We start from the raw sequence: 26859 nt of genomic DNA, 5'->3' as shown, positions 1-26859 counted from the left end.
AATGCAGGCATGAATTATAAGTTTACACCGATTGATCCTCGAACAAACACAAAAACGAAAATACAATTGACCAGCAAAAAAGAGTGACTAACATATAAACCTTTTACCATGGACTACCCACCAGAGCAGGATAGGCAATGCCAGTCACATCAATAATTTTAATAATTTACTTACCCCATGTCCAGATATTAATAATGATAAAAAAAATAAAAATATCTAATTATCTGTGCAGATATTTTTACATCAATCTTGTTAGAAACATTTCATTATTCAGTCATGCACTCTTATGCAGCTTTCAAGCCTCTGATTTCACCTGCCATATTTCAACATCCATCTCAAGGTTAGGTGTCAAGATGTTGCAGATGTTTATCTTCCTTATTCATATGCAGAGGTGACATGGCACTAAGGTAAGGGGTTAATGTTGTAATTCCACACTCCCATAAAGCGGTGTCACTTTGTTGCGTAGCTGTCCTAGAGTCAAAACCACCTCCACCATTTCCAACAAATCCTTTTCTGAATCTGCATTATTATTCTACCCCTGATCTCTGACTCTGGTTGTATCAGCCATTGGACCATTGTCAGCATTCAGATTCTCCAACATGTTCATTCTACTGAAGATCTCTGGAAGGGATGCTTTTTCCTACAAGACTAGAAACTTCAGACTTTGGCAACCGGTCCAGATCAGCTTTTGCCAGTCCTGAAATCCCATTCCAAAATTTGGTTTGGATTCTTTTCATTATGTAACTTCATTCCTGTGAGCAAGCAAAACCTCGGTTCAGGTAGAGCAGGGGCTGAGGTCACTATCCACTGACATTAATTCCTACATATTAAGAGCATCCAGGGAGAACTTGGATCAGAAATGCGGATGCTGATTCAAAAATCCAGTGTTCCATGTATGTAAAGATCCAAGGGTTGATCATGTGAAAATCAAAAGAGGCTCGCAGATCTGACTTGGAAGGTCCTTATTCATTGAAAACATAACAAATAATGCTGGTCATCTGGACTTTCATTAAGGTGAACAAGCTACTTGTCCATTGGGTCTTCAATAATATTCGATGCAGATTTGTATGATAAGGCTAGTACCTTAGGCTTTTTTGGTATCAATTCTCATTCTCTATTATGCCTATTTTAAAATAAATAAGTACAAGAATTCATTATTGGTCAATAATGAAAAATGGTTTGGTGAATTTTGTCGAAAATAAATTATGGAATGAAAAATAAGTTTGGTGTCAAAAACAAAATTTGTTAGAAAATAATAGTGAGCAAGTGATAAAAGAGGGAAAAGGTATAATTTTTATAAAAAACTGATTATTGACTATTTTACCCTCATCTTAACCATAATAATTTAAGTAAATTTGTGCATAAATGAAGAGAATGAAATTCTCACCATAATCCATAATAGACAAAAAGTTCATTATGAATTTTGAAAATTTTTCTATTATTTTAAATAAAAATAAAACTGATAATAGATGCCAAACAACTTAAAATAATGAAAAAAACCTCATAATTGAGAATGATAATTGATACCAAAAAGAGCCTTAGCCATGAATCGCTCAGAAATCAATTCTATGTAATGCAAGAGGAAAGCCAAATTGGGCACTGGGGAGAAAATCAAAAGACACACATGGCAGTGCAAACTGGAAATCGAAAGAGGACAATGTCTGCACCCACCCATAACAACCATACTTTTTCAGCTTCTGCTTCCTCATCCTTTTATGTTATTTCTTTTTGACAACCAAACTGACTTGTTGGAGACAGAGATATGATGTAGCAGGACATGGGGAGTACCTCTATCTTGGTTTCCTTTTTGCTTAAGGATTCCAGTCCTTAGTGTCCTAGTCTAATTAAATTCCTTTTGTATTCATGTTACGTTGATTATATAAAGATGGGTTTGGCTGGTACAGTAGAGATGCATTCTATCACACTGCCCTTCTCTCCTATTTTTCTCACTGTAAAAGTTGTTCCCAGAATTGTTTTAAGTTTCTAGTTTGAGGAAATGAAACCCTAGTTCATAGAAAGACAAACTAGGGTTTTTGTGAAGATCTAGACTGGAAAATCATACATGTTTCCTCTGGAAGTTCATGGTAGTGGTCTGAGTCATATGTGATTGATTGTCAATGCTGTTTTTCTGAATCAATTACTGGAGAAACTGCTATCTACAGGTTTCGAACCTTGCTACTGGAGTTCTTTGATGAGCAAAAGATATCAATGCCCTTTATGATTCCTACAATTGTGCTTTCTGGATTTAGGAGTGGTGATCCAGGTTTGCATTGAGTACTGTGTAATGCAAACCTTGTAGGTGGTCTATTACAGTGAGCTTCACAAAGAGATTAGTAGAAGAATAGGAAGAAGGGAAAGGGGAGACCAAACTCACACCCATCCATGCGCAACTTTAGAAGAAAACTCACACACAAAGTGGATCATGTCAGGCCCACCAGGACAAGGCTACTGCATCAGCTCTCCTCTTCTGAAAAGAACTCAACACTGTCAAGTCTGGAGAGCAGCCAAGGAGACAATCTGAAACAATTTGCTGGAGAAGCAATAATCCCGCTATTTTTTGAGTTTCATGTTAGCGAGATCCTTAGTAGGAAGAAATTTCATGGCTTTGTTGTCATGCTTAATAGATTAGGTATTTGCATATCCACAATGGTGAACATTTTTCAAACAGCCATGGTTGACCAAGAAGAATATCATAGATCTTTAGAGAGAGAATCTCACGCTGCACTTTAAACTTGAATTCCTCAATAGAATAGGTGACCAAACATATGTCAATCCCCTTCAAGTTAGCATTGTTCACCCATGCAGCTCTATAGGGGGTTGGATGTGGTTGCCTGCAATCCCAAATTATGAACTGCTTCTTCAGAGATAACATCAATGCAACCACCACTATTTATCACTATAGAGTGTAGAGTCATTGCACTTCACACAGATCTGGAAAGCGGTGGTGCCGATTTATCTTTAGTACCTTTGTGAGTGATCAAAAAAGGATAAAGGTCATAACAAGCAATAGATCCTCATAATTATCACTGTTGGCAATTCATCTATTGACTGCTCTATTGGTAGATCAACTATTTCAAATCCAAGATGCTCTTCTAAAATATAAGGGATAAAAATATCATTATCAACATAAGATATCAAACAGGATGGACATTAAGCACCGATATGCCCATAGAGGTAAAAAACCTAATGGCAGCTGGATGCCAAAAAAGATGATGGCCAGTCAAAACCACGTTGGGGTACAGAATATAGTCTGTTAGGCCTTGCAGACGCTATAAAAAGATCAAGCAGGGGTGGTGAAGATGGTTGGTTAGGTCTTCAAGATGACGTAGGGGAACCACTAACTTGTGGTTTGTTAACCAAATTGACTTATCCTGTGTAGAAGACTGCTAGGGGAGAAAGTTATAACACATATAATATCTGTCTAGAAAATTCCTTTGGTTACATGGTTTCCTCAAATTTTCCTAGACCTGATGCTAACTAGACTGCTTCCTCCATACTAGATAGTTCGACTGGCTAAAAGTGTAGCATTAATCTGTGGATATAAGCCATTACAGAAGTATTTACAACTTCCTTATCCCACTCAAACTCAAAACCAGTCACTAAGTAATGGAATTTAGCCATGCATTCTTCAAATAAAAACTTCCCTATTTCAACTGTACAAATCCAATGTGCACATGCTGCTCCTAATCAGTTGGTTTGAATCCAATCCATGATGGTTCACATCTCAGCCTGTACCACAACAGCCAAGACCTCAAGTACAGTTTTGCCATTGGTGTTTGACACACCAAACAACTATGGGCTGTGCCTTCCAAATTTCCTTTTACAAATATCATCTTCCCAGGCTCTGAAAGACGATACCATTTGAAGAAAATCTACAAACTATGAACCCCGATCAAGACATCCTTTCAAGTTTGTGGTCCCAATAAAAGTTAGTAACTTCCAAGCTCCAACCTTATTGCTTTGCCTATTCCTGCACATAATCAGCTTTCTTTGCCCTGCTACTAGTAAAATGAGAAACACCAGACATTGCAGCAGAAACAAAGCTTCTATTCCGTATTCAACTTTGATGTAGCCTTCAACTTAATAAACGCAATAAAAATATTGGGAGCATTCATATTCTATTTGGTTAAAGCCATAGGCTAGTATTATTCTAAGAAAATTAGTGGACTCAAAACAGCCATATATGAGAGAAATGCAAAGACAAGAATGAAGCCTGAGGACATTCAAGATCATAGTTGTCAAGGCGACAAGGCGATAGATGACAACAAAAACCAAGGCATCGCCTAGGCGCCCTAGCCCATTTTTGGGTCAAGGCAACCTGGTTTTGCCTTATCGCCTAGGCGACGCTTGACAACTATGATCAAGATAATAAGTTAAAAACTCTCCTATTGTAAAAGCATTTAACAACAAAATACTCTTTCAGCATTTTACATAAAATAACATTGTACACCGTTACAATAATTTGACTGATTCATAAAAACAAAAATTAATGATATCAGTATGCCTTTCATCTTTTAATGGATAAATTTGTTTTTCAGCAACAATGACAAAAGAATATTAAAGCACACTAAAAAAGGTGAGATTCAGACTCCATTCGATGGATGGGACATCTACTGTCAAATAACAACCCAGCAAAAGAAAAATTAATTCCACAGAACAAGATAAACACTACTTATGAACAAACTGTTACAATAATTTGACTGATTCATAGCAAGAGTAGCCAGTCAGTCACAAATTAATTGAGGGGTTATATCTGTACTTTACCCTAACATGCTACTTCAATAGCTTCTTTCATGAACATTTAGTGTCAGTTGTTCCCATCACGGACATGTAACAGAAGAATTGTATATTCCATAAAGAGTTTTATTTGGAATTAAGAGATAGACGCATCAATATAGTTACGGTTTCATCAGGGTCTCATAATTTTAAAGCAAGATACAACACTAGAATATATTTCTAGAAAAATCAAAACAGAAGTGCATAAGAACCAGCTTTATTTACATGATCATAACCAACTGAAGACAGAGCTTACAAGTCTCTTTCAAAATGTTCCAGGCTCAGAAGCAGTAAATGACCTGTTGTACTGCCCGGCGAAGGTGCTCCATAGGAGACGTGGTTTTTGGTATTTGACAAGCAGAAGTCTTCTTCAATAGCTACACAATGTAGTTCAAATAGATAAGGTGCATGATAAAGAATTCAAGATACTAGTAGTGCTTGATAAGCAGTTAAAAAGAGTGCAACATATATATAGTATCCAAGTCTAGTAAAGTAAGGATTTTGAGTTATGATAAAAAGGGTATGGTCCAGATAGTCAATATGTGGATTGATGAAACTGCCAATAAAAACCAAAGAAAACTGAAGTTCATCTTCTGCACAAAACTTAAAGAACAAAAACCACGAATCACTTTAAAAAGTAAAATAGAAAGCATAAATTTTTTGAATTCTTGATTGCATTTCTCAAAAAACTCAAACATTTAGAAAAATAAAAATAAAAAATCAATCGGATTGAAATCATCGTATAAAATTTGGTCAAAACTATCGAAATTTCACATTTTTGAAACCTCAAAACAAAACTTTGGGGGACCCAAAAAAAGTCCCAAGTTTCGATCGAAACTGTCGAAACCTCAAAATTTCGAGGTTGGGTCGAAACCTGACCCAAACCGGCTGAACCAGCCAGTTTATAAGAAAAAATTCGAGGGAAACCTGAGAAATTTCATGGAAACCTAGGAAATTTCATGGAAACCTGGGACTTTTTCCTACAAGTTTTGTGGTTTCCCTTTTTTTTTTTTTTTTTTTTTGTTTCTTTCATGTTTTCCCAAATACCACGACCAATACCCCCTCCATCAGAACTTCTCTATACAAATTGTGTACTCCATCAGACTAGCTATCTTAGGCATGTTGATGACCAGACTTATAGAGTTGCAATTGTCGATTACCTTGACAACCATAAGCATAACATGTCATGGGATGTTTATGTTCGTTGGTCAAAGAAGAGGATGTTACAGGCACATTACTACTCAACTCATAGGATGAATCCATCAAGGCACTCCTCTTGGCATTGAGTTGTACACTTGTACTACCCTTTTATTGTCAATTACTTTGTATTTGATGTTTTGAACTTAGAAATTATATAATGAATATTATGTACTTAAGTAATTAAGTTTTCAGTGTACTTCTAGGACAACTCTACATTGATGTTACTATGTACATTAAATGACATATCTACATTGACCTTTTTAGCAAAATACATGTGCTAATGTGTTTTTTATACTCTAATTAGCTTAAATGTAGAGTCTCACCCCAAAATACTCCCTAACCTGTCAAAACTTGCACAAAAAAGTCTCAAGTTTCGAAATTTCCCAGGTTTCCACCTAAGTTTGTCATTTTCACCTGGTAAAAACTTGAATTTCCCTCAAATTATTTTCTATAATTGAAATGGAGAAAGACAATCTTCATCACATCTACCCAATTGATGGAGATTTACACAAACAGTCCATATGCTAAACACATGGACCCATACTCTTTTCTTTACTTTTCTTTTTCTTTTTGGGTGAGATGAGGGGGTATGGAAGCTATTTATAACATTGAGCATTTCATCTATCGTCTATATCAGAATCTGAGAGTTCATTGTATTCCTTATACTCTGAAACCAAAATACCATCCCAAACTTCCACCATAATACTCTTGACTTATAGAGAATGTTACAAAGAAAATGAAGTTTTAAGGAGATCCTTTATTCCATAGTGATTCAAGAAGGGTTTCATTTTTAAATGAAGTTACATGATACAGTTCTTATTTTATTACTTTACTCAAGAATTGTTCAACATATCTATTGATTCGCAATCACAGGATGAATAGATGTTATAGATGCCCTGATGGCACCTCAATGATGGAGTTTGTATTCAAAAGTAGTTTCCTCATCTATTGGTTGCTTTTGAGTTGCTGAAATTCTTTTTGGAGTGTACAGAAATATGTAGCCTTTGTAAAATGTCTTATTCGGTCTCTTTCAGGCAAATTAACAGGAAATTTTGTATTCCTTAGAACTATGAAGTATATATATTCTGCTTCTTAGCCCCAAAAAGAAATTCAATTTATGTTTTACTTGAGATATTCATGAACAAAAAAGATTAGATGAATCCAAGCTATATTTTCATCAGTCCTAGGTCTTCTGCGACCCAAAGGGAATTAAGGACCTAACTGCCAGAGTTTCATCAGTCCTAGGTCTTCTGCATTAACGGTTTGGGAGCTTGGCGTTTTTGGCATCAAATCCACACAATGGATTAAGTTCTAAAATCACGGGGCAAAACTCCAAGCAGGGCCTGGACCCAAGGGAGTGCTAGCATAGAGTAGCCTTTTGAGACATCAGCCGACGGTAAAGGTAGAGAGTTACGAACCCAATTGGTTAAATTTGAATCTGACAATTTCCATCAGTCCCACAGACTTGATGTCGGTTATTATTGGCTGATTTTTCAAAATACCACTCTCTAACTCATCCACTGGTGCTCATTCAAATGCTAATCATGAATCCCAAAAAGATCAAAATGTTCAAAATTCTCAACATTAGGTTACCGATCTATAGTTTTAGACACTGACAAGACTACGTTTCCAATGAAGTTCTCTCCAAATACCATCCAAAAATAAATTTTCCATTTAGCACGACAGTAATATTGAAAGAAGCAGATAAAAAAAGGGTGGGGGAAGATACAGAACCTTGTTGAGGATAAAATTTGGGAAGAGTTGGTTCTTGGTGAGATAGTGGCCACAACAAGGACAATCACTCTTGTTTTGGAGATGAGTGACGATACACATATAGCAGAAGCTGTGACCACAACCTGTGAGGAAAGCATCTCTCATGATCTGCATACATATAGGACACAGGAAATCCTTATCGAGTTCCACCGTCGCCGTTGCCTCCGGTAGAACTCCTACACCTTCTCCTAATTCTGCAGCCTCATCAACTGCCTCTGAAAACCCTGTTACTGCTGACGAAAATTTTGCTTCCGACTTCACTGATGGTACGAGAGCCCCCATTGAAGACTCAGCCATCAAGCTCGCTATCTTTCCCTCTCTGTCTCTCTCAAGTGTATCGATGTGAACTCGACTTTTCCAACAGAAATCGATTGAAGTTGCAGAGTCTTTTTTTTTTTTTTTTTAAATCAATTTCGTTACTTCAGAAGCTCAGATTGATGGAGAAAGAGAGATGAGACGCAGGTGATCATCCACATCTCACCCATACTCGGCGTCCAGGGAGGAGAAGTGTAAAACTGGGAAACTGTGGGTCTACTGAAAAAATAAAAGAACTGTGAGGGTGGAAACTGGCCACGTCGGAAACGGATCTTGATTCACCTTTTCTATTTTTGCGCCCCCGGACAGCGGTTTAACTTGAACCATGGTTCAAGACTTAACCATTACTCTCCCTTTTTTTTCTTCTCTTTTTGCTAAAACAAGGATTTTTATCCGCTCCTATTCCGAGTGACAGGGTACAGTTTCCTCATGTGGATCGTTGGATTATATTCTAATCCTAAGGTAAAATTCAACTCTTGAGTAACATATTTTAACCCAGTTTCATTCATCTCTCTCTAATCGACTCTCTCCTTCCCTTCATCTTCTCATTGTCGGCTTCGACAACGCCTACTTCGCCACCACCACACAAATCAAAGAAAGCTAAACACCAGAAGAAGAAAAATAGAAAACCCTACCTGCAATCCCATAATCACCTAAAGCCTTAATCTGATCAATCCAACCAACAGAGGAAGGAGATTTAAGAGACGAGCTTTCATCGTTCCAAATCTAACAAATTAGGGCAGGAAATACAATCGAAAAAAAGATTGGCTAGTCTGTGTTATGCATCTGCAGGAAATCTGCAATTGCAAGTTGCAAATATCAGACACGGCCCCTGATTTTATCCTCCATTTCTTCCATTTACAAACCTGATTTCACCTTCCACTTCTTCCATATTAAGAGAGAAGATGAAGATTGCAACGATTTTTTTTTTTTAATATTATTGCAACGATAAATTTTAGGGATATGTGTTTTTTCTGAGAATGTACAAAACAAACGAAACTAATAATGAAAAACAAAGTAGAGAAGATGAAGATTGCAACTCTGGTTCTGTCATTTTTGAAATACGAAACTATAATGGAAAAGGATATCTGGAATTTTCAGGTGATTAGATTACATAATAAATGGATGATGGAAGGATTTATAGTTACAGAGAGAAAAGGAGAGAGAGATGAAGGGATGAATCTATGGCTAGAGAGGGAGGGAGGTGAGATAACAGTTGATGGTGGTGACGGATTCAACTGTTGCTGGAGGTGAAGAGGAATAAGGCGGTGGTGACGCCGACTCCGACTGTCAGAGCCGAAGATGGAGATGATGAAGAAAAGGAGAGTGTTGAATCTTTACCTTGGGATTTGAATATTACACGTGTCGATAATCCAACGATCCACCGGAGGAAACTGCACCCTGTCAGAACGGGAGCGGATAAAAATCCGGTAAAACAACCACATGAATGTGGATCATCTCTCCTAATGAGTGCTCTCGTTATAGCTAGACCTGTAAATGGATAACCGAAATCCGTCTCCGAATTCGCATTCGTATTCGTTTAAGGGTATCCGTATCCGAAAATTTTCTTACCGGAAAATATCCGTATCCGTTCATTAAGCAACTGGATTCGGATTCGGATAATTGCTTATCAGATCGGATAATATCCGGATAGAGTAGAGTATTTAACATTTTTTCTTTAAAAATAGGTGATAATCGGATTCGGATACCGGTAACCGGATTCGGATAGCTGTATTCGGTAACCGGAAATTAGAAATTTATAATAAAACATGTAAAAAAGTGACAATTATCAATAAATAATCGGATATTTTATCGGATCGGATTATTATCGGATATCCAATAAAGTTTCGGATTCGGATTCGGATAGCGGATTTGCTATTCGGATTCGGATACTGGTGTATCCGAGCCGAATCCGGTCCGTTTACAGGCCTAGTTACAGCTTTACAACTACTACAAATTAGGTGAGGCTTATAAATAAAAAATAAAAAATTATTTAAAAAATTAAATCCCATCACCTAACCCTGTGGGCCCTCCTATAATTTATGGTCAAGATCTAACCGTCTGTGTTCCCCGTCAATCCGGACTCAAGAACTATCACTATCTTCTTTTGGTAGAAGAATTATATGTATTAACAAACCGTGAGAAAATTAAATATAACAATGTTACATCAAATTAGAAAGTCATGGAGTGAAAATAGACTAAATTATTAGACACGGGCATTGATATAGCCATCCAAGCCAGGGAGTCAGTAAAGTTATTGTTCTCCCTTGGAACAAAGAGAAGATTACATGTGGTAATAGAGAATTAAGACAAAGATACATCATCATAACATGATAGAACTAAACCTAAGTCATGCATTTTTCAAACCATTGGTGTTTGTGCAACTAATTGTCCACCAACAACTAACCACCTTTAACTTATGTCAATAACTATCCACCGAAAACTAACTAACCACCTTTAACTTATGTTGATAACTATCCACCGAAAACTTCAATTGGTACTACTGTCAACGGATTATTGGAATCACCATTCTTTGCATCTTTCTTTGTAGTCTTGTGATAAAAAAAATATAAGTCAAATTATACTTTGCAGTGGGAAAGATGACAGCGACATAGTGGCATAAACACGCTCTTAGAAGTAGATAGTGTCAAAATCACCGCTCGTAGAAGTGGGACAACGATCCATCTCGCACCAATCATAAAGACCAGGCTTTCTCTTGAGTCTCGATAAGAAAAAGCGTCTCTCAAGTGCCGGAATTGAACCCACAAAAAAAAGAAGTGGCATTAGTTCAATTTGAAGGGGTAACTTAAGGGGTGATGGTACAAGTGTACAACACTTTTTCCTATTTAAGTTAGGGGCATCAATGAATAATTATTGGCCCAAACCCTCCTTGAGTTGGACCAATCTCAACTCAAAAATTTTCAACCCAAATGGCAGGTTTGCGTTGCACATTTACTAATCATAACAGGGTTAGGTCAGGTTTAGGTTTGGCCCTCAAGCCAACCCAACCCTACTCTACCCGACATTGTGTTAGTTTAACTTAATCAATTTTTTTTCTCTTTTTCTAGAAATAAGGTGTCAACAATCCATCATCAACTTTGTTAATAACTCTAGATGTATGATCATATCTTTTGATGAATTGAGCTAATTTTAAATTTCTTAAAAAGAAATTGGTTATGAATTGTTTTTGCAAATTCTAAGTTATTTAGTGTCATTTTGTCTTATACGAAGTTCTCTTTTAGTGATGGATTTGTCTACAATGTACAATGTATAACGGGGGAATCCATTATTTAAAAATGAGAAAATGAGTCTTAGTCTGTTAAAATTATAAAATTAAAACTTTAGAAAAGAAGCAAAACTATTTCAAAGCTAGGGTAAATTAGGGCCAACGTACTTGAGCCTACCGGATCCTATCAAGGTTAGTTAGGAACTTAGGATGGGAAGCTTAGAGAAATCATGACAAGGTTGGGTTTCTATTGGGGATTTTTCAACTCTAAAAATGGTGGATTTTGATTTTAGTCTCTCGAATAGGATTAGGGTTCAAAGATGGTTTGATCCAACCCAACCCCCTTTTTTTGGTAAAAATAAAATTTATTGAGAAGTGTAGACATGTGGCCGCCTAGCATCCTAAGAACAAGTGTCTAGGATATAGGGAGTGGAAATAGGTACATAAGTCCTCTCTGGAACCGATCGACCCAACCTAGCTGGAGAGGCAGCAACTCTATTAACCTCTCTCGAAATACTAGAAACCAACCATCCCCGGGATGTAGCCAGTAGCTCCCTAATGTCCCCAATTACGTAAAACACCTCCTAGCCCTTTGATACCATTTTTTCTTTTTTGGTAATAAAACTTTCATTTAAGTAGGCTTAGCCAAGAAATAGAATTACAAATACTCTGTTGCCAAGGAGAGGAGATATGTCACACAGTGTCGCCTGAAAGACTGTGTTCTCCGAGCTAGGATGTCTGCAACATTGTTGAGCTTCATAGGAGTATGAAAAAAAAGAAACAGAGAGGAAAACATATCCAAATTTTCTTATATCTTCTACTATGGATCTTATACATGAGGGGATGGGGTGATTTGCAATTTGATGTTCTTGATCGGCTCCAGATCTAGCTACACATGATCATAGGTCTTTGCTAAAGCTTGTAGTGCACCACTCCTGAGAGCTAAAACTTCTCCAACCAAAATATTATCAACAGTATTCAATCAGAGACTGCAAAAAAGGGAAGGCCTACAGAATCTTGAATCCTGATGACAAATGACAAACCCCATGCCACCTTTACTTTCACCTATCTTTAGGCCCTTTTTTTTTTTTGGTAGACTATCTTTAGGCCCTTTTTTTTTTTTTTTTGGTAAATCTTTAGGCCCTTTGACACCATACTTTTAAGGTTTTAAGCATCCATTTGCACAAGACATTGGACCGGGTTTGGTCGGATGGGTTGGCCGGTAAAGACATAGAGAGGAATTTTGTCATGTGACATCTGTTGGTGTTGTCTTCCTCAGTCCTTTATCCTCAACCCAAGGCTAAAGCAGAAACACCAGAGTGGGGAAGAATATGAATTCTGCTTCTCCTTTCGGGTTCACTCTGTTATCTCCTTCTCTCAGACCTGCAACAACCGTTTCAATCCTTGTAAACCTCCCGTCAAGCCGGTTCCCCCCGGTGGTTGATCCAATTGCCAGCAGAGACAGGTTCAAATGCTTGGCAGGCCAGACGGGGTTTTTCACGAAGCTAGGTCGTCTGATCAAGGAGAAAGCGAAGAGCGATGTTGATAAAATCTTCTCTGGTTTCTCCAAAACGAGAAAAAAACTAGCCGTCGTCGACGAGCTACTTCTCTACTGGAATCTTGCAGATACTGATCGAATCTTAGATGAACTTGAAGAAGTGAGTTCACTTTCTCTTTCCATGTAAGCTTCGAATAGGAGTGTTTCTGTAGTTGTTCTGTGTATTTGATGAAGATATATATACTCATGTAGGCTCTGCTGGTATCTGATTTTGGTCCGAAAATCACGATTAAGATTGTAGAAAACTTGCGAGATGACATTTATGCCGGGAAGCTTAAATCTGGAACTGAAATTAAGGTACTATGAATTGAGGAAAGAGAATGCTCCGCGGGTTTTATACTTTTATCTACTAATTAAGGATATAGTTTGTAATTTGTATTTTAGGAGCACGCAGTTGCGTGGCGTGAATTTTATTTGGCTGCTTTTGTTGACAGGATGCTTTGAAGACAAGTGTACTTGAATTACTAACTAGCAAGGCGAATAAGACTGAACTCCAACTGGGATTCAGGTTACATGCGGTTTTTGGTTGTTGTTCTGATATTACGTCTTGAGTCTTCCCAATAATTAATTAAAAAAAGAAAAGAAAAAGTAGTTAACATTGAATTTTTGTGTAATTCTTGTTTGTTCGTTTTGCCTTTCTTGCAGGAAACCGGCTGTAATCATGGTTGTTGGTGTCAATGGAGGCGGGAAGACAACTTCTCTTGGTAGTTTATTTGAGTGAATATAATTTGTGTTCCTCTATCTATGATTTCACTACATGAGCCGTAATTTCTTCTATTAGTCTATTAAGATTTATTCACTTTAATAATTGCAGGGAAGCTTGCTCACAGATTAAAGAAAGAAGGGGTTAAGGTGAGATGCTCCATTGGAATTGAATCTGGATTTTTTTTTCCTTTCTACATTTGAATTTGTTCTTCTTAAATGAAGCACAACTGGAATATCTGGTAAAAAGAATATTCTTGTTTCTAACAATTGGTGACCAACCAACAGAGCACTAGTTTTAGTTTTCCAATTCTGTGGATGTTAAGCTTTGATGTTTTCACCACGAATATTGGGAGATCATTTGTGGTGGTTCAGATAAGTGCAACGAACACAATCAATTGCATAGTAAGGAGTTACAGTGCCCAAATTAGAGATACTAAAAAAGTTGAGGGGTGGAGGGTTAAAAATTACCGACATTCAAGTGGTAAGCAGACATGACTACTGGCAAAGTTAAACAGAGTGGATGGTAAAAATGGAATTAGTATATTCGACTCAAATGTAGGGAGTCTTGGGTGACTTACGTTCACTTTTCTGTGGCTTAATGTTACATGGAAATCAGGAATGGCTTGCTGGATGTAGCCATATAGGCATGTGGCTAGTAGACCATATTAAGCTCTAAAAGAACTGTGGGTCGCAGATGGCTGACTTTCACTACATTAGGTTTGGGACAATATAAGAGGGATTACCAAAGCAATGGAAGGGGTCAACTGTATTTAAGTTATAACTCGTAAAGGACTTTGTCCGAGTCTATATATTTGAAAGATCAAGAAAATGGTAAGAAGAGAATGTGAGTGCTCATGATATAAATAGAAGATTTGGTCCTAGATCATGCTAGTTACAGTCCCAAAAAGAGCTAGGTGTTGGCCAGCTGCCATGACTGCTAGACCCAAGTGGGGGGTGGGCATCAAGGGCGGCACCATACCGCACCATAATCTTTTGTTTCTTCATTCCATTTAGTGTAGATCATTATATTTTGTATATTAGGAAGTAATTTAGTTACTTACTGTATGTCTTTTGTTTTCCTGAATTTAGGCATGATGTTAGTCAGTCTAACCAGATGCACTGAGCACCAAGTTGTTCCTTATTGCACAATGAGGCTGCACCTAGACACCACCTTGACAACATTGCACTAGACAGTGTCAGACGGTGGGGGATCATTGGAATTGTTAGCATACCCCTTGCTTATGTTCCTCGGTGTTTGTATGCATGTGTATTTTACTCTCTCTTTTTTATTATATATATGTATTTCTTTGGCTGGGGGGGGGGCACGATAGAAAACTTAATAGTCAGTTTGTCCCTGGATGTATCCAAACACAGCCATCCACTCTTGCCAGCTTGCAATTGGTTTGCTGACAGGGTCCGAACCATTACAGTGCACAATATTTTTTACATGCATAATATACAGAATCAATCAATCTTCTGCAGTTTGAATATGATATTATGTTGTGTTCTCATCCTGCAACTTTCTACCTGTTGTATGTCATAGCTTCCTCATTGAATCTGATGGTGCCGAACAGAATCATGTCTATATACTATTCTTGCTCCTTGCTTAAGCGATGGTCTTATATGCTCCAGATACTCATGGCAGCTGGTGATACATTTAGAGCAGCTGCTAGTGATCAGCTTGAAGTTTGGGCTGAAAGAACTGGGTCTGAGATAGTTGTTGGGGAAGGAGAAAAGGTCAAAGCATCATCAGGTACACAAGAAGATGAAGGGTAGGACTGATAGAATAAATTCTGCATACCTGGGTAGTATGTAGAATAAAACCATCTAAAATTGGTCTCTGGTTAGTTCTTTCTCAGGCTGTAAAAAGAGGAAAACAAGAAGCTTTTGATGTTGTTTTATGTGACACATCTGGACGTACGTATGCAGTTCCAACTGCTTTATATATATTTTTTTTAATTCCTTTGTTGACATGCTTTTAGCTGATTGATAATTTTTTGCTTCTTTAGGTCTACACACAAACTACAGCTTAATGGAAGAATTGATTGCATGCAAGAAGGCTATTAGTAAAGTCATTTCTGGTGCACCAAATGTAAGTTGACCATCTGACAAATCCTTTAGGATTTAAATTTTATTTGTACCTTGGTGATACCACATAGTTTTCACAGTGTATAGGTTGACTAAGCATTAAAGGGGGCCTGGACACAACAACATCAACAGGGCAACCAAAATGCCCGTTTAGTTGACCAAAGTGACACTAGTTGTCAAGGATTCAAGGCACCTGGATGCCAAAGCAATCACCTTAGTGACATCTTGATCAGCTCTGGATTATTGAGTTTTCCGAGATCTCACCTAACCTAGACGAGTTTTAAATATGATGCCAACAGAGATATAATCATTGAGTGCTACTCTCGGATTGGAATATATGCAATTGATTGGCATATCCATTATATTTGGCGCTCAAGCATAACCCACTTATTACCTTTTCTCTTGATGTGGCTTTAAGATAGTGTTCTGTATGTGTAGTCTTATTTCCGTGGTTATCCACAATAAACCTTTTAACACTGATCTCCTTATACTTTGAATATACTTAAGCTTAAACCTTAAACTTGTGATGTATAGTAATTCTGGGATTCACTATCTTGCAGGAGATCCTTCTAGTCCTTGATGGTACAACTGGTTTGAATATGCTACCACAGGCCAGAGAATTCAATGATGTAACATTCCCTTCCTGAAATAGCATTAATGCTCATTATCCTTTGACATTCTGATAATTGGTGGCTTATTTCTATAACAAGCTTTTCTTTCTTTTTGCTAGAAAAGAATTTCTTATTATGAGTTTACACAACACAAATTAATTATTTGTTACTGTTTGCTTTTTCCCATTGCTTTTGGTCTCACTATAACCAGGAACTGGAAGTGTTCCATGATGCTACTAGTTTAGAAAACTTATCAGGTTTTGCTGCTAAAACTTTTGCAAGGCCTTAGTGATCTTAGGCATGAAACATTAAACGAAAAGTGCATGCCATGAATAACATGACTCTGGTGACTCTTTCTCTTTCAATAACTCATTTACATGACAATCTCTGACTTTCTACTCTTGAAAGGAGACTTTCTCAATAGAAACAACAATTCTGTATGTAGTTTTTGTTTTGTCAGATGTTAAATTTGGTAATGTTATACTTCCCTTTGCAGTTCAAAGTAATTTGTAGTTCTTTTTCCCTTCCTGTCTGGCTTTGGCGACTTTATTCCTGTCAAAAATTAGACCCAAGCGTTGGAAATCCATGCAATGTTTCTTTTATTAAGACGAAAATGTGTGCTTCAACATCATTGTTTCTGGTAAATTAAATGGTTGCAATAGAACCTAAATGATTCACTAATTCTATAACAGGTTGTTGGAATCACAGGTTTAATCTTGACCAAACTAGATGGTTCAGCTCGAGGTGGCTGTGTGGTATGCTTGAAATCTTTTTGTGTTGTTAACTTGGCAGCTCAAATTTCTGTTAGTTGTACTAGTCTTATTGCACCTGACAGCACTTTGTACTGAGAATTCTGTGTTTTCAAATTTTCAGGTTAGTGTGGTTGATGAACTTGGGATCCCCATAAAGTTTGTAGGAGTTGGTGAAGGTTTGGAAGACCTCCAACCATTCGATGCAGAGGCTTTTGTCAGTGCTATTTTCTCTTGAGGTCTAAAAATGGTCAGTTTCATTAACATCAGCTAGATGGGATACCTCTTGTTCCCATATTAATTTAATCCTTTGGTGGTTACTTGGGGTTTTGCTACTGAGACCACATCATCGCTTAACCACCTCTTGATCTGCCTCTATGGAACTACTTCAATCCAGAGGTAATAATAGGGCTTTAAAATGTTATCCAATTTCTTAACTAAGAGTGATGATCCAGTACTAGATTGAAAGGAAATCAACTAGGATACAGTAAGTCAGAATTTATTACGAACAGGAAAGAAGAATGGGCTAAAACAGGGTTTCTGTTCAATTTTAGGGTTACAGTTAAATGATGGGTTTATTAGAGATGAAGGTAGGGAAAGTGATGCAGGCCTGGAATTGGCCTGCTATGGAGGGCTTTCACTGGAGGGAAATTAGAAGAATAGGAAGGGGAAAAAGTGGGGAGTAGAGACAGGAAGGAACTTTCACTATCAAATAACACTCAATTCATTTTATTCCATCTGAAATTGCACCCTGTTACTAGCTATCTAAAGGAAATAAAACACAAATCCTAGTTGAACTCAAAATCAAAATTCAAACCTGAATTACCCCTCACATAGGAACAGTAGAACAATTAGAAGACTAAAATTTGAAAACTGAATTAATTATACCTGAATTACCCCTCACATAGGAACAGTAGAACAATTAGAAGACTAAAATTTTAAAACTGAAATAAAATGTATAATTAATGTATAATTAAGTCCGACTTTAGTTGGACCAAACCCCATTGGACCGGTTCTTTTTGAGGTTGTACTGGAACCAATTGAATCAGTTTGTTCATACTGCATCATAAGGATATCGGTGGGTTTAGGATTTTGTTGGTGGTGGAATAAATAGGGCAGGATAGAAAAGAAGAAGAGGGGGAAACTAGCTATCTAAAGGAAATAAAACACAAATCCTAGTTGAACTCAAAATCAAAATTCAAACCTGAATTCACCCTCACATAGGAACAGTAGAACAATTAGAAGACTAAAATTTTAAAACTGAAATAAAATGTATAATTAATGTATATTAAGTCCGACTTTAGTTGGACCAAACCCCATTGGACCGGTTCTTTTTGAGGTTGTACTGGAATCAATTGAATCAGTTTGTTCATACGGCATCATAAGGATATCAGTGAGGTTTAGGGTTTTGTTGGTGGAGGAATAAATAGGGGCAGGATAGAAAAGAAGAAGAGGGGGAAACCTGAGAAGAAATTGTAGTTGTAGGGGGAGAGGGAAAAGAAAGGTCATAAGAAGAAAAAGAAGAAAAAGAAGAACAGAAGGGGGGGGGATAAATTAAGAGACTTCTAAACCAAAGAATCCTAATCATTAACGAAAACCCAAATGGGATTTTAAGATAAAATCACAAGATAAAGTCAATAAATTAACCTAAAATAATTAAGCTATTCAGACCAAAATTAATTGGATCCAGTTCATCTCTATGAGGGTTCCCAACCAGATTTTAGTCCGTACAAGTCCATGTTGCAGAAGGAATATTGCTGGAATTGAAGTTTCAGCAATTTAGGGTTTCAGGAAAGTGCAGATTGGAATGGGGATGGGGTTTGGATTTGGATTCCAATCACCCGGGGGGGGGGGGGAGATTTTCAATCCAAATGTGGGCCAAAAGTGATGGGTGGATTGGATCACTTTTAGGATTTCCTAGAAAGAAGCTGATATGGAGGTCCTTAGGATTCAAGTGAGGGGTAGTGGTACTGGTTACAGGATTGTATTGGGTCCTCTAATGGGCCAGGGAGTATTTGATTGCAATGGGAAGGTTTCTGATGGCTGGAATTCTCTGTTGATTGTTCAGGTCATGGGGTAATTTTAAAAACAGAAGGGGTAAGTTAGGGTTGTTCTCCCCAACCCCCCCCCCCCTTTTTTGTTTGGGGGGGGGGTTTGGTGGGAGATTACTAGAAGCTCTAATCCAGAGGGTCAGCAACGGTTGACAGAATATACTTTTTGGCAGATCATGGGCAGATGACCAATGGCTGTCCACAAAGACTGTCCTACAAAGATTGCTCTTTATTCTATTATGAGTGAACTCGTAATTTTTTGTTCTAAAAAGAAGCCCTGCGAACTAGGCATTGCTTGCCATATGGTCCATCAACGTTGCTTAGTTTGCCTTGTTTTACGTGCTCTAGTCAAAGTAGCAAGCCACCAATCAACTTCCTCAACTGAGAAATTAGATCTCTATATAGCAATTATGATTGATATAACTTTCAACTCGGACTCAAAATAGAAAAAAGGATCATACTTATGGTAGGATTTGTAGGGAGGATTCTAACTTGGACTCACTGTCAAGTCAAGTCCTAACCAGATTAATAGTACTTTAAAGATAATACTGCAATAAAGAACTAAGTGAAAAAATATAAATATAAATTTAATAACCTAAATTTGATGCTTGTGACTTTGGTGCTGGTATGGGGAGGAATACTTACATGCAAGGCTGTCATCAGGCAGCCGAACTGCATCTGCTGGTCAATGGAGAGTCCAGGAATGAAGTGCAATAGTAAATTTCTGATGACATCAGGTTTTGGGGGTTCAGATTGCCCTATTTGCATGGAGAAAAATGTGGTGTGTTCAATAATCTATGGTTTAACACTGGCAAAAAACTGAAATTGAAACATGTGAGAATTTTTGTTGATTAGATATGTTAATTTTAAGAATACTGAAAATTTTAATTACTGTCTTTAAAATGCATTCACGGAATAGATAATAGGTCTACAAACAATCCTAAGCCAGAAAAAACACAAAAATTGAGATTCAAAATGCGCTTTAGATCCATAAAACTATTCCAGAATGCAACCTAAACAGCCTTTGTTGCTTTGGTATTTTGTTACTGTCTCTCTTTCCTCCCCCCTTTGGTTTTTGATCATGATTTCACATGTGCTGGAGGCATTGGGGAAGTCTGGTTGCTGATGGAACTCAACATGCTACGTCCTTTTCTTCTTTCTCTAGTAATGCCTTCAGTGTGGTGGGCTAATGGATTCTTCATATGGTGGATTACAGAATATGTGTTTTAGAAACTTCACTCAAGTTGCTGCTTCTCTAGAGTTCAGGTCGCTGAGCAGGAGAAAATTGTGAGAAAAAACCTTGAGAATCCAGGAGTCAGAAGAGCATCTGGTACCTGAGTTACTGGGAAGTGAAGCATTAACCGCAACTACCCAAGGCAGGAGTGTAGTTGCTTCCCATCCCTACATTATCTTCGCTGACATTTGACAGTCTTATTTGAAGTTTCAGAAATTTTACCTTGCGGAGGACACAGACGTCGACGAAGTCCGCATCATGATCTTTGTGGTTTTTCATCTTCTTCCTATATGCTGAGTGGAACTAACAGAAGTTTGTAAATTGATTAGCTTGATTGACCTCGCTCATGCTGGGATTATCATTCGTTAATGCTAATATCAAATATTGGAAAATGATATGTAAATTGATAGATGGAGGAAGAAGAAAGAAAGAAGGTGAAATTTAGGATTCTATTTTACCAACACAACATTCTAAAGAGACGAGAATAGAGATAATTTAGGAATTTTGAAATTTTCTAACCATGTCTGAATAGAATTTCTAATTCAGTATACTATAGTGCATATTTAAGAAACATTTTAAAGATTACTGGCAATTTGGTTTAATTCTGGAGTGTGTACTTTTCACCGATTATCTTAGGTTATCTCTCCTAAGAAAAATTGTAACCAATCCATTAGTCGGGATATGGTTGAATCTCTTGTAATGATCTCTTGTAATGATATGAATCAGTCACAACTCACAAGTAGTTAATCTAATGACTTGCATGATAGTAGCAGCAAGTACACCGACATTTACTCACGGCTGCTGTAACGCTAATTGGCATGCTTGTCGTGGGCTTCTCATTAGAGAGTTTGGATACTCTATTCCATTAGGCAAAGGATTGCTTTCTTCTTACATTTTTTCATCACATATTTAAATTTGGAGTGCGCCTTTATCTACTTATGGTCCACTTTATCAATTCTAGGTACTCGTGAATCTTGTATGTTGCATCCCTTTCTGAGTAATAAATCTGGAGTGGAAAGTTTACCCAAGAGAATTTTCCAAAGAAATATTTGAATTCTTGGGTATAAATTCAGTTTCCAGAGCTTCAGCCATAATTTCTGAGTATAAGAAGCAGAGGATTCTTCACCAAGTCTATGTGCGAAGCCTCCGGAAATTTTCTGGCGGCAGTAGGAAACCAATTGACTTGATCATCTTCCTTCATTTTCAAAGAGAGGAATAGGAATATTGCATATTGCATTGACATGTTCTGGTGTCCACCATGCTTCTAATAATCTAGATATAGGATTTTTTTTTTGGTCAAAATAGATATAGGATCAGTGAACTCTGAAATTGTAGAAGGGGCCATTAGAAAGATCCATACCTTGGGTTTGAAGCTTAGGGATGTTAGGAATCCATCAATGGTGCCATGGGTTTATTTTGTTTCCATTGCCAATTAGCAGTATAAAAGCTCTTCCTTCATATAATCTCTTACCATGAGAATTAATTTTCCAATCCCACGAGTCAGTGGATATGGCTTTAACCTAGAGAAAGGAGTCATGCTTCAGATTTTTTTCTTTCATTAGTCGAACACCGAAGTGATTGAGAAGGAGAGTGAGACAGCATCTCTCAAGCTTTCTTTGTTAATAAAGTAAGGTTCATTCTAATGCTCTTTTTTTTTTTTTTTAAATATAATACAAACTCATAATCTCCCAATCAAATTAGGGATTAGGAGTTAGTTTCTCATTGGGAGTTAATTGTGTTTTTTTTTTTAGCTGGCAAATTGATATTATGGGATGGGGGAGATATTACTAATATATATAAGAGTTTGGGTGGTTAACCGCTCAACTATCCCACCATTGGTTAATTGGGAGTTAATTGTTTCTTTCTTAAAAATCGGATATCAATTATAACCATTAGATAAAAAATAAGAATGACATGTACATCTTTCATCTTTTACCTTTTAAGTTATCTTTAATATTAGGTAGGACCAAATATTGATATTTTATGTGAAGAAAGAGAAAAATAATGGAAAACTAATGAAACTAATCAAAATCTTTAAAAGGGCAATGGGGGGCTCGCCCCAGTGGTGCCTAAAGAAATGGATCACCTTGCCGAGACCTGGGTTGGCTGGGTTATTGACTAAAATAGAGACTTGTTTATTGGAGATGCAAAACCATAACCCATTGAATATACTTCACTGGGAACCCATATGTTGTAAATACTGTTAAGCCACTTCCACGGGAAGTAAAATACGTGGAATGGTCAAATCAAACCGGAGAGTAAAGAGGGGTGGATTGGGGAATTTAAAATTAGACAAAGAGAACAATGAAGGGCAATTTAAGGAATTCAAAAGCCCCTGGACCCTCTCATGGTACGGCAAGTTTTGGTGGATGGAAAACCCAAACAGCCACTGAAACTCAATAATGTGAGATATTTCGCTTTTTCTTGCGATATATTGTGTTATATCGGTAAAATATCGATATTTTGCAATTTTTTAGGCAATTTTTTTGCAATTTATAGACAATTTCTCTCCCGATTCTACAACAGAATCTTTAGGATTAATGGACAATTTTACCAATTATGTCATAATGATTCAAGACTCAAAATGTAACGTGTGATTAGGGAGGAGAATCTACATGGAATAATTTATGGAAAAATTCAAATTATGAATACATTTTATAGCAAAATCTTCAAGATTAATAAGCAATCTTACCAATTATATTCTAGTGAATTAGGTCTCAAAAGTCAAACGTGCCAAATGTGGTTAGAGAATAATATATACATAAAATAATTTATGGAAACAATTTAAATTATGAAATGATTTTGTAATATAATCTTGAAAGTGAACAGGTAATCATTCTAATTATGTCCTAATGATTTAGCCTTAAAATGTAACATGTTAAATGTGATTAGGAAGGAGAATTTAAATGGAATAATTTATAGAAAATAATTCAAATTTATCAAATATTAGCATCAAATTAGGGTATGCACCAAATTTATGCTCAAAATGAGAGAAAAAAAAAAACTTTGAAAAGGAGGTCAAAATTTAGATGAGATTTCGCCATATCGCTCGGTTCTCTAAGAGCGATATCTGGCTATATTTCGCACCATATACTCTCTACACCACCGATGCAGTAATCCCACAATTCACACTTCGCACACCTGTCTTGTATTGCTTCATTTTTGCAAATCTTCCAAGGAGATAGAGCTGCTCTTTAGGAGAGGCTGTTTTTGCTGTTTCTAAGGAAATGGAGTAGGAGATCTTGTTACTCCATATATAAACTGTTTAAGCTGAAATCATGCTTTAGAGATGGATTGGATGCAGATGCCGAGGAACCTCTCGTAGTTTCGGGGTCAGATCGTCTGTTGCAGCTGTGGTTACAACCATCCTTCAGCTGAGAGCATTTTATTTTTCAAGATTAAGGTTGAACTTGAGTGAATCTGAACCCAATTAATTTAAACCGGATTGATCCAAACCTAACTGACTTAATTCAATCTCTTCGTTGCTACACTACTCTCCTTTTTTAATTCCCCATTTGGAGATTCAGATATCTTCCCACGGCAATCTACAGGGACATCCTTTGTTGAACTCAATGTGCGACATATCGCTAAAGTTCGCCATGGTGATAACAGACGAAATCTCGTAGATATTTCACCCAAAAATCTGTAGATTTCGACCCCCTGAGGTATTTTTGGTCATTTTGCGTTTAAATTTGGTATCTACCATAATTTTATGCAAATATTTAATAATTTTAAATTATTTCCTATAATTTATTCCATGTAAATATTCCTTTCTAATCACATTTAACATGTTATCTTCTAAGGCCTAAATCATTTGGATACAATTGGAAAGATAATCTTTTGACCTTGAAGATTCTATTACATAATTTTTAGGGCCCGTTTGGTAACATGAGTTTGGAGATTTCAAATCTATGGAGTTATAATTTATAAAATTAGATGTTTGGTTGTGGAATGAAATCTGTGGATTCATCCTTAAAAACTATTTGATCGACGTGATTTTTGTGAATGTGCAAATGTATAGTTTTTTTGAAATCTCTGGATTTCACCCCTTACCCATAAATCTACAGATTCACGTTTTTAGTGTAAAAATGTGAATCTCTAGATTTCATGAATCTAGAGATTTTTACAACCAAACAGGTATAATTGAAATCTCTGGATTCATGTAACCAAACAGGCCCTAAATTGTTTCCAAAATTCTTTCATGTATATACTATTCCCTAACGACATTTGGTACTTGCCTTTTGAGGCATTAATCACTATTATATAATTGATAAGATTGTTCATTAATTTTGAAGATTTTGTTACAAAATGTTTGCCTAATCTGAATTATTTTATGTATATTCTCCTTCCTAAGCACGTTTGGCACATTGCCTTTTAGGTTTTGAATTATTGGGACAAATTTGGTAAGATTGTCCATTGACTTAAAGATTTCACTATAAAATCACGAAAAATAGCTAAATATCGCAAAATTCAAGATTTTGCCTATTTATCGATTGATTAGGCGATATACGCCGAAATTTTGGCAATATTTTGCAAAACCAAAGTTCGGTTTAGGTTTCAGTTCGCCATTAACCAAAACCACCGAAACTCGGTGATATTGCGTACCTTGGTTTAACTTATTATTTTTCTTTTTTACTTATTAATCATTTTCATATTTTTTTCCTTAGGATTCCTTATGATTCCCTATTGCTTCATTTTTTTTCCCTTTTGGGAGTTGTCAGTCTATGTCTTTAAGATACCATATGGACTCCCTTCCGTTGAATTAGGAATTAGATTTAATTGTGCATCGTTTGATATACAAAAATGTTAATCCAAAGTCTCCTTCCCTGCTCCGAGTCACCCAGAGAATTCTTCGAACCAGATATCTGTTAATCAAAAAAATAACCAATGAGAATGGGCTGCCTTCAATGGTAAAGTCAAGGCGAGTTTGGTGACGTTCTTTTCAAAAAGACGTTTTTGGCATTCTTCAGTTATTTGGGAACGGAAAAAAGGGTTAGAAGCGTTTGTTAAAACGGTTCGTTCTTCTTTTGTTCTTTAAGAATAGACCGATTCGAAAGTGGTCTGACTAACACCTTTTGCAGAACATCAAAAATATGTTTTTATCAAAGAATATAAACAATAGTGATAAAATTAGAACGAGTTTATCAAACACTAGCCTATTCTAATAACAATTTGAAAATATTTTTAGAAGGGATTTATCAAGCAAATAATGATATTTTAGCATAGAAACATTAAAAAACGGTTTTGCATAAGAACTGATCACTTAGAGCATAAATGTTACCAAACGCGTACTTGGATTATGGGTAACACAATTCCGTTAGGGCTTGTTTGGTTACATGAGTCTGGAGATAGAGATTTCAAATCTATGGAGTTATAATTTATAAAATTAGATGTTTGGTTATGGAATGAAATATGTGGATTCATCCTAAAAAACTATTTGATCAACATGCTTTTTGTGAATGTGCAAATTTATAGTTTTTTTGAAATATCTGGATTTCATCATTTACTCATAAATCTACATATTCACGTTTTTAGTGTAAAAAGGTGAATCTCTAGATTTCATGAATCTAGAGATTTTTACAACCAAACGAGTATGATTCTCAGATTAATGAATTCAAATATTTCAAATCTCTGGGTTCATGTAACCAATACCCTAAAGGCCTGTTTGGTTACATTAATCCAAAGATTTGAAATCTCTGAACTCATGAATCGGAGAATTATACCCGTTTAGTTGTGAAAATCTTTGGATTCATGAAATCTAGAGATTATCTTTTAACATTGAAAACGTGAATTTGTAGATGTATGAATGTGGGGTGAAATCCAAAGATTTCATTGCCACTATAAAAACACTATACATTTGTACATTCATAAAAATCACGTCAATCAAATAAATTTTTTATAATGATTCCACAAATTTTATTCCACAACCAAACAATTAATTTGATGAATTATGAATCCATAGATTTGAAATTTATAGATATTTAAAATCTCTAGACTCATTTACCAAATAGGCCCTTTAAAAGATGATTAAATGCTTAAAGAGGTATATTTTACTTGGGTGATTGTAGCAGTTAAAACTGGGTTAACTTCGCTTACCAAATGAAGACTTACAGATCCATTCCTATAGAATTCGGATCATTTTTCCGTCGGAAAAGCACAGAGTGCTCCCCCATGCTTTTTTTTTTCAAAAAATATTTTTCACTGTGGGCCCCACAGGTTTTTATGGTTCCAAAAATCCGGACTCGTGAAATAGCAGCCACGTCAGGAGCGAAACCTGAAGTCGTAGAGCCGTAGAGGTTGGAGTCCCCGAGGAATTTTGCAGCCAGAGTACAAAAGAGAGTGCACACCGCACAGAACAGAGAACACGTGAAAAGATTCTGAAAGGAAAAAACAAAAAAGATTACTTCAATGCGGGGAGGAACTTAAAACTCAATAATACGAATGAGTAATTAAGGGGCGCTATTTGATGCAAAAATTGTATGATATGATGTGACTGATTGCTGTCAGTTTTACATAAAGCTAAGATTCGATTTTAATGGTTAAGATTATGGATGATCAAATATATGACATATA

General features: G+C 36.5%; 2 protein-coding genes across 5 annotated transcripts in view; one reads left to right on the top strand and one right to left on the bottom strand.

Moving 5' to 3' along the window:
• The window catches only part of LOC149002835 (E3 ubiquitin-protein ligase COP1-like), a 31228-nt gene extending 22812 nt beyond the window's left edge, over positions 1 to 8416 (bottom strand). Inside the window, exons 1-2 of the mRNA XM_089137112.1 lie at positions 7711 to 8416; positions 5076 to 5153 (exon numbers count right to left, since the gene is read on the bottom strand). Coding sequence (XP_088993238.1) covers positions 5076 to 5153; positions 7711 to 8046 — 414 coding nt within the window. The 5' untranslated portion in view covers positions 8047 to 8416. The remainder of the gene's footprint in view (positions 1 to 5075; positions 5154 to 7710) is intronic.
• Positions 8417 to 12566: 4150 nt separating this feature from the next.
• On the top strand, positions 12567 to 21260 carry CPFTSY (signal recognition particle receptor protein, chloroplast (FTSY)). 4 transcript variants are annotated; one of them, XM_089137193.1, is made up of 12 exons: positions 12567 to 12948; positions 13041 to 13145; positions 13283 to 13356; positions 13494 to 13552; positions 13663 to 13700; positions 15186 to 15306; positions 15402 to 15470; positions 15563 to 15645; positions 16202 to 16270; positions 16945 to 17007; positions 17126 to 17251; positions 20155 to 21260. In XM_089137193.1, the coding sequence occupies exons 1-11, from the start codon at positions 12622 to 12624 to the stop codon at positions 17237 to 17239; spliced, it is 1122 nt and encodes a 373-aa protein (XP_088993319.1). In that variant the 5' UTR covers positions 12567 to 12621; the 3' UTR covers positions 17240 to 17251; positions 20155 to 21260. The 4 variants fall into 4 exon arrangements, with proteins under 4 accessions (XP_088993319.1, XP_088993320.1, XP_088993318.1 ...); XM_089137194.1 differs by having other exon boundaries at positions 20218 to 21259; XM_089137192.1 differs by having other exon boundaries at positions 20269 to 21257.
• The last annotated feature ends 5599 nt before the right edge of the window (positions 21261 to 26859 follow it).

Source organism: Hakea prostrata, chromosome 10 (assembly GCF_041222555.1).
Source record: "Hakea prostrata isolate BN-2017 chromosome 10, UWA_Hpros_2, whole genome shotgun sequence".
In the NCBI taxonomy this organism is placed as follows: Eukaryota; Viridiplantae; Streptophyta; class Magnoliopsida; order Proteales; family Proteaceae; genus Hakea; species Hakea prostrata.
Note: the sequence above shows the minus strand (reverse complement) of the source record. Positions and strands in the feature narration are given on the sequence as shown.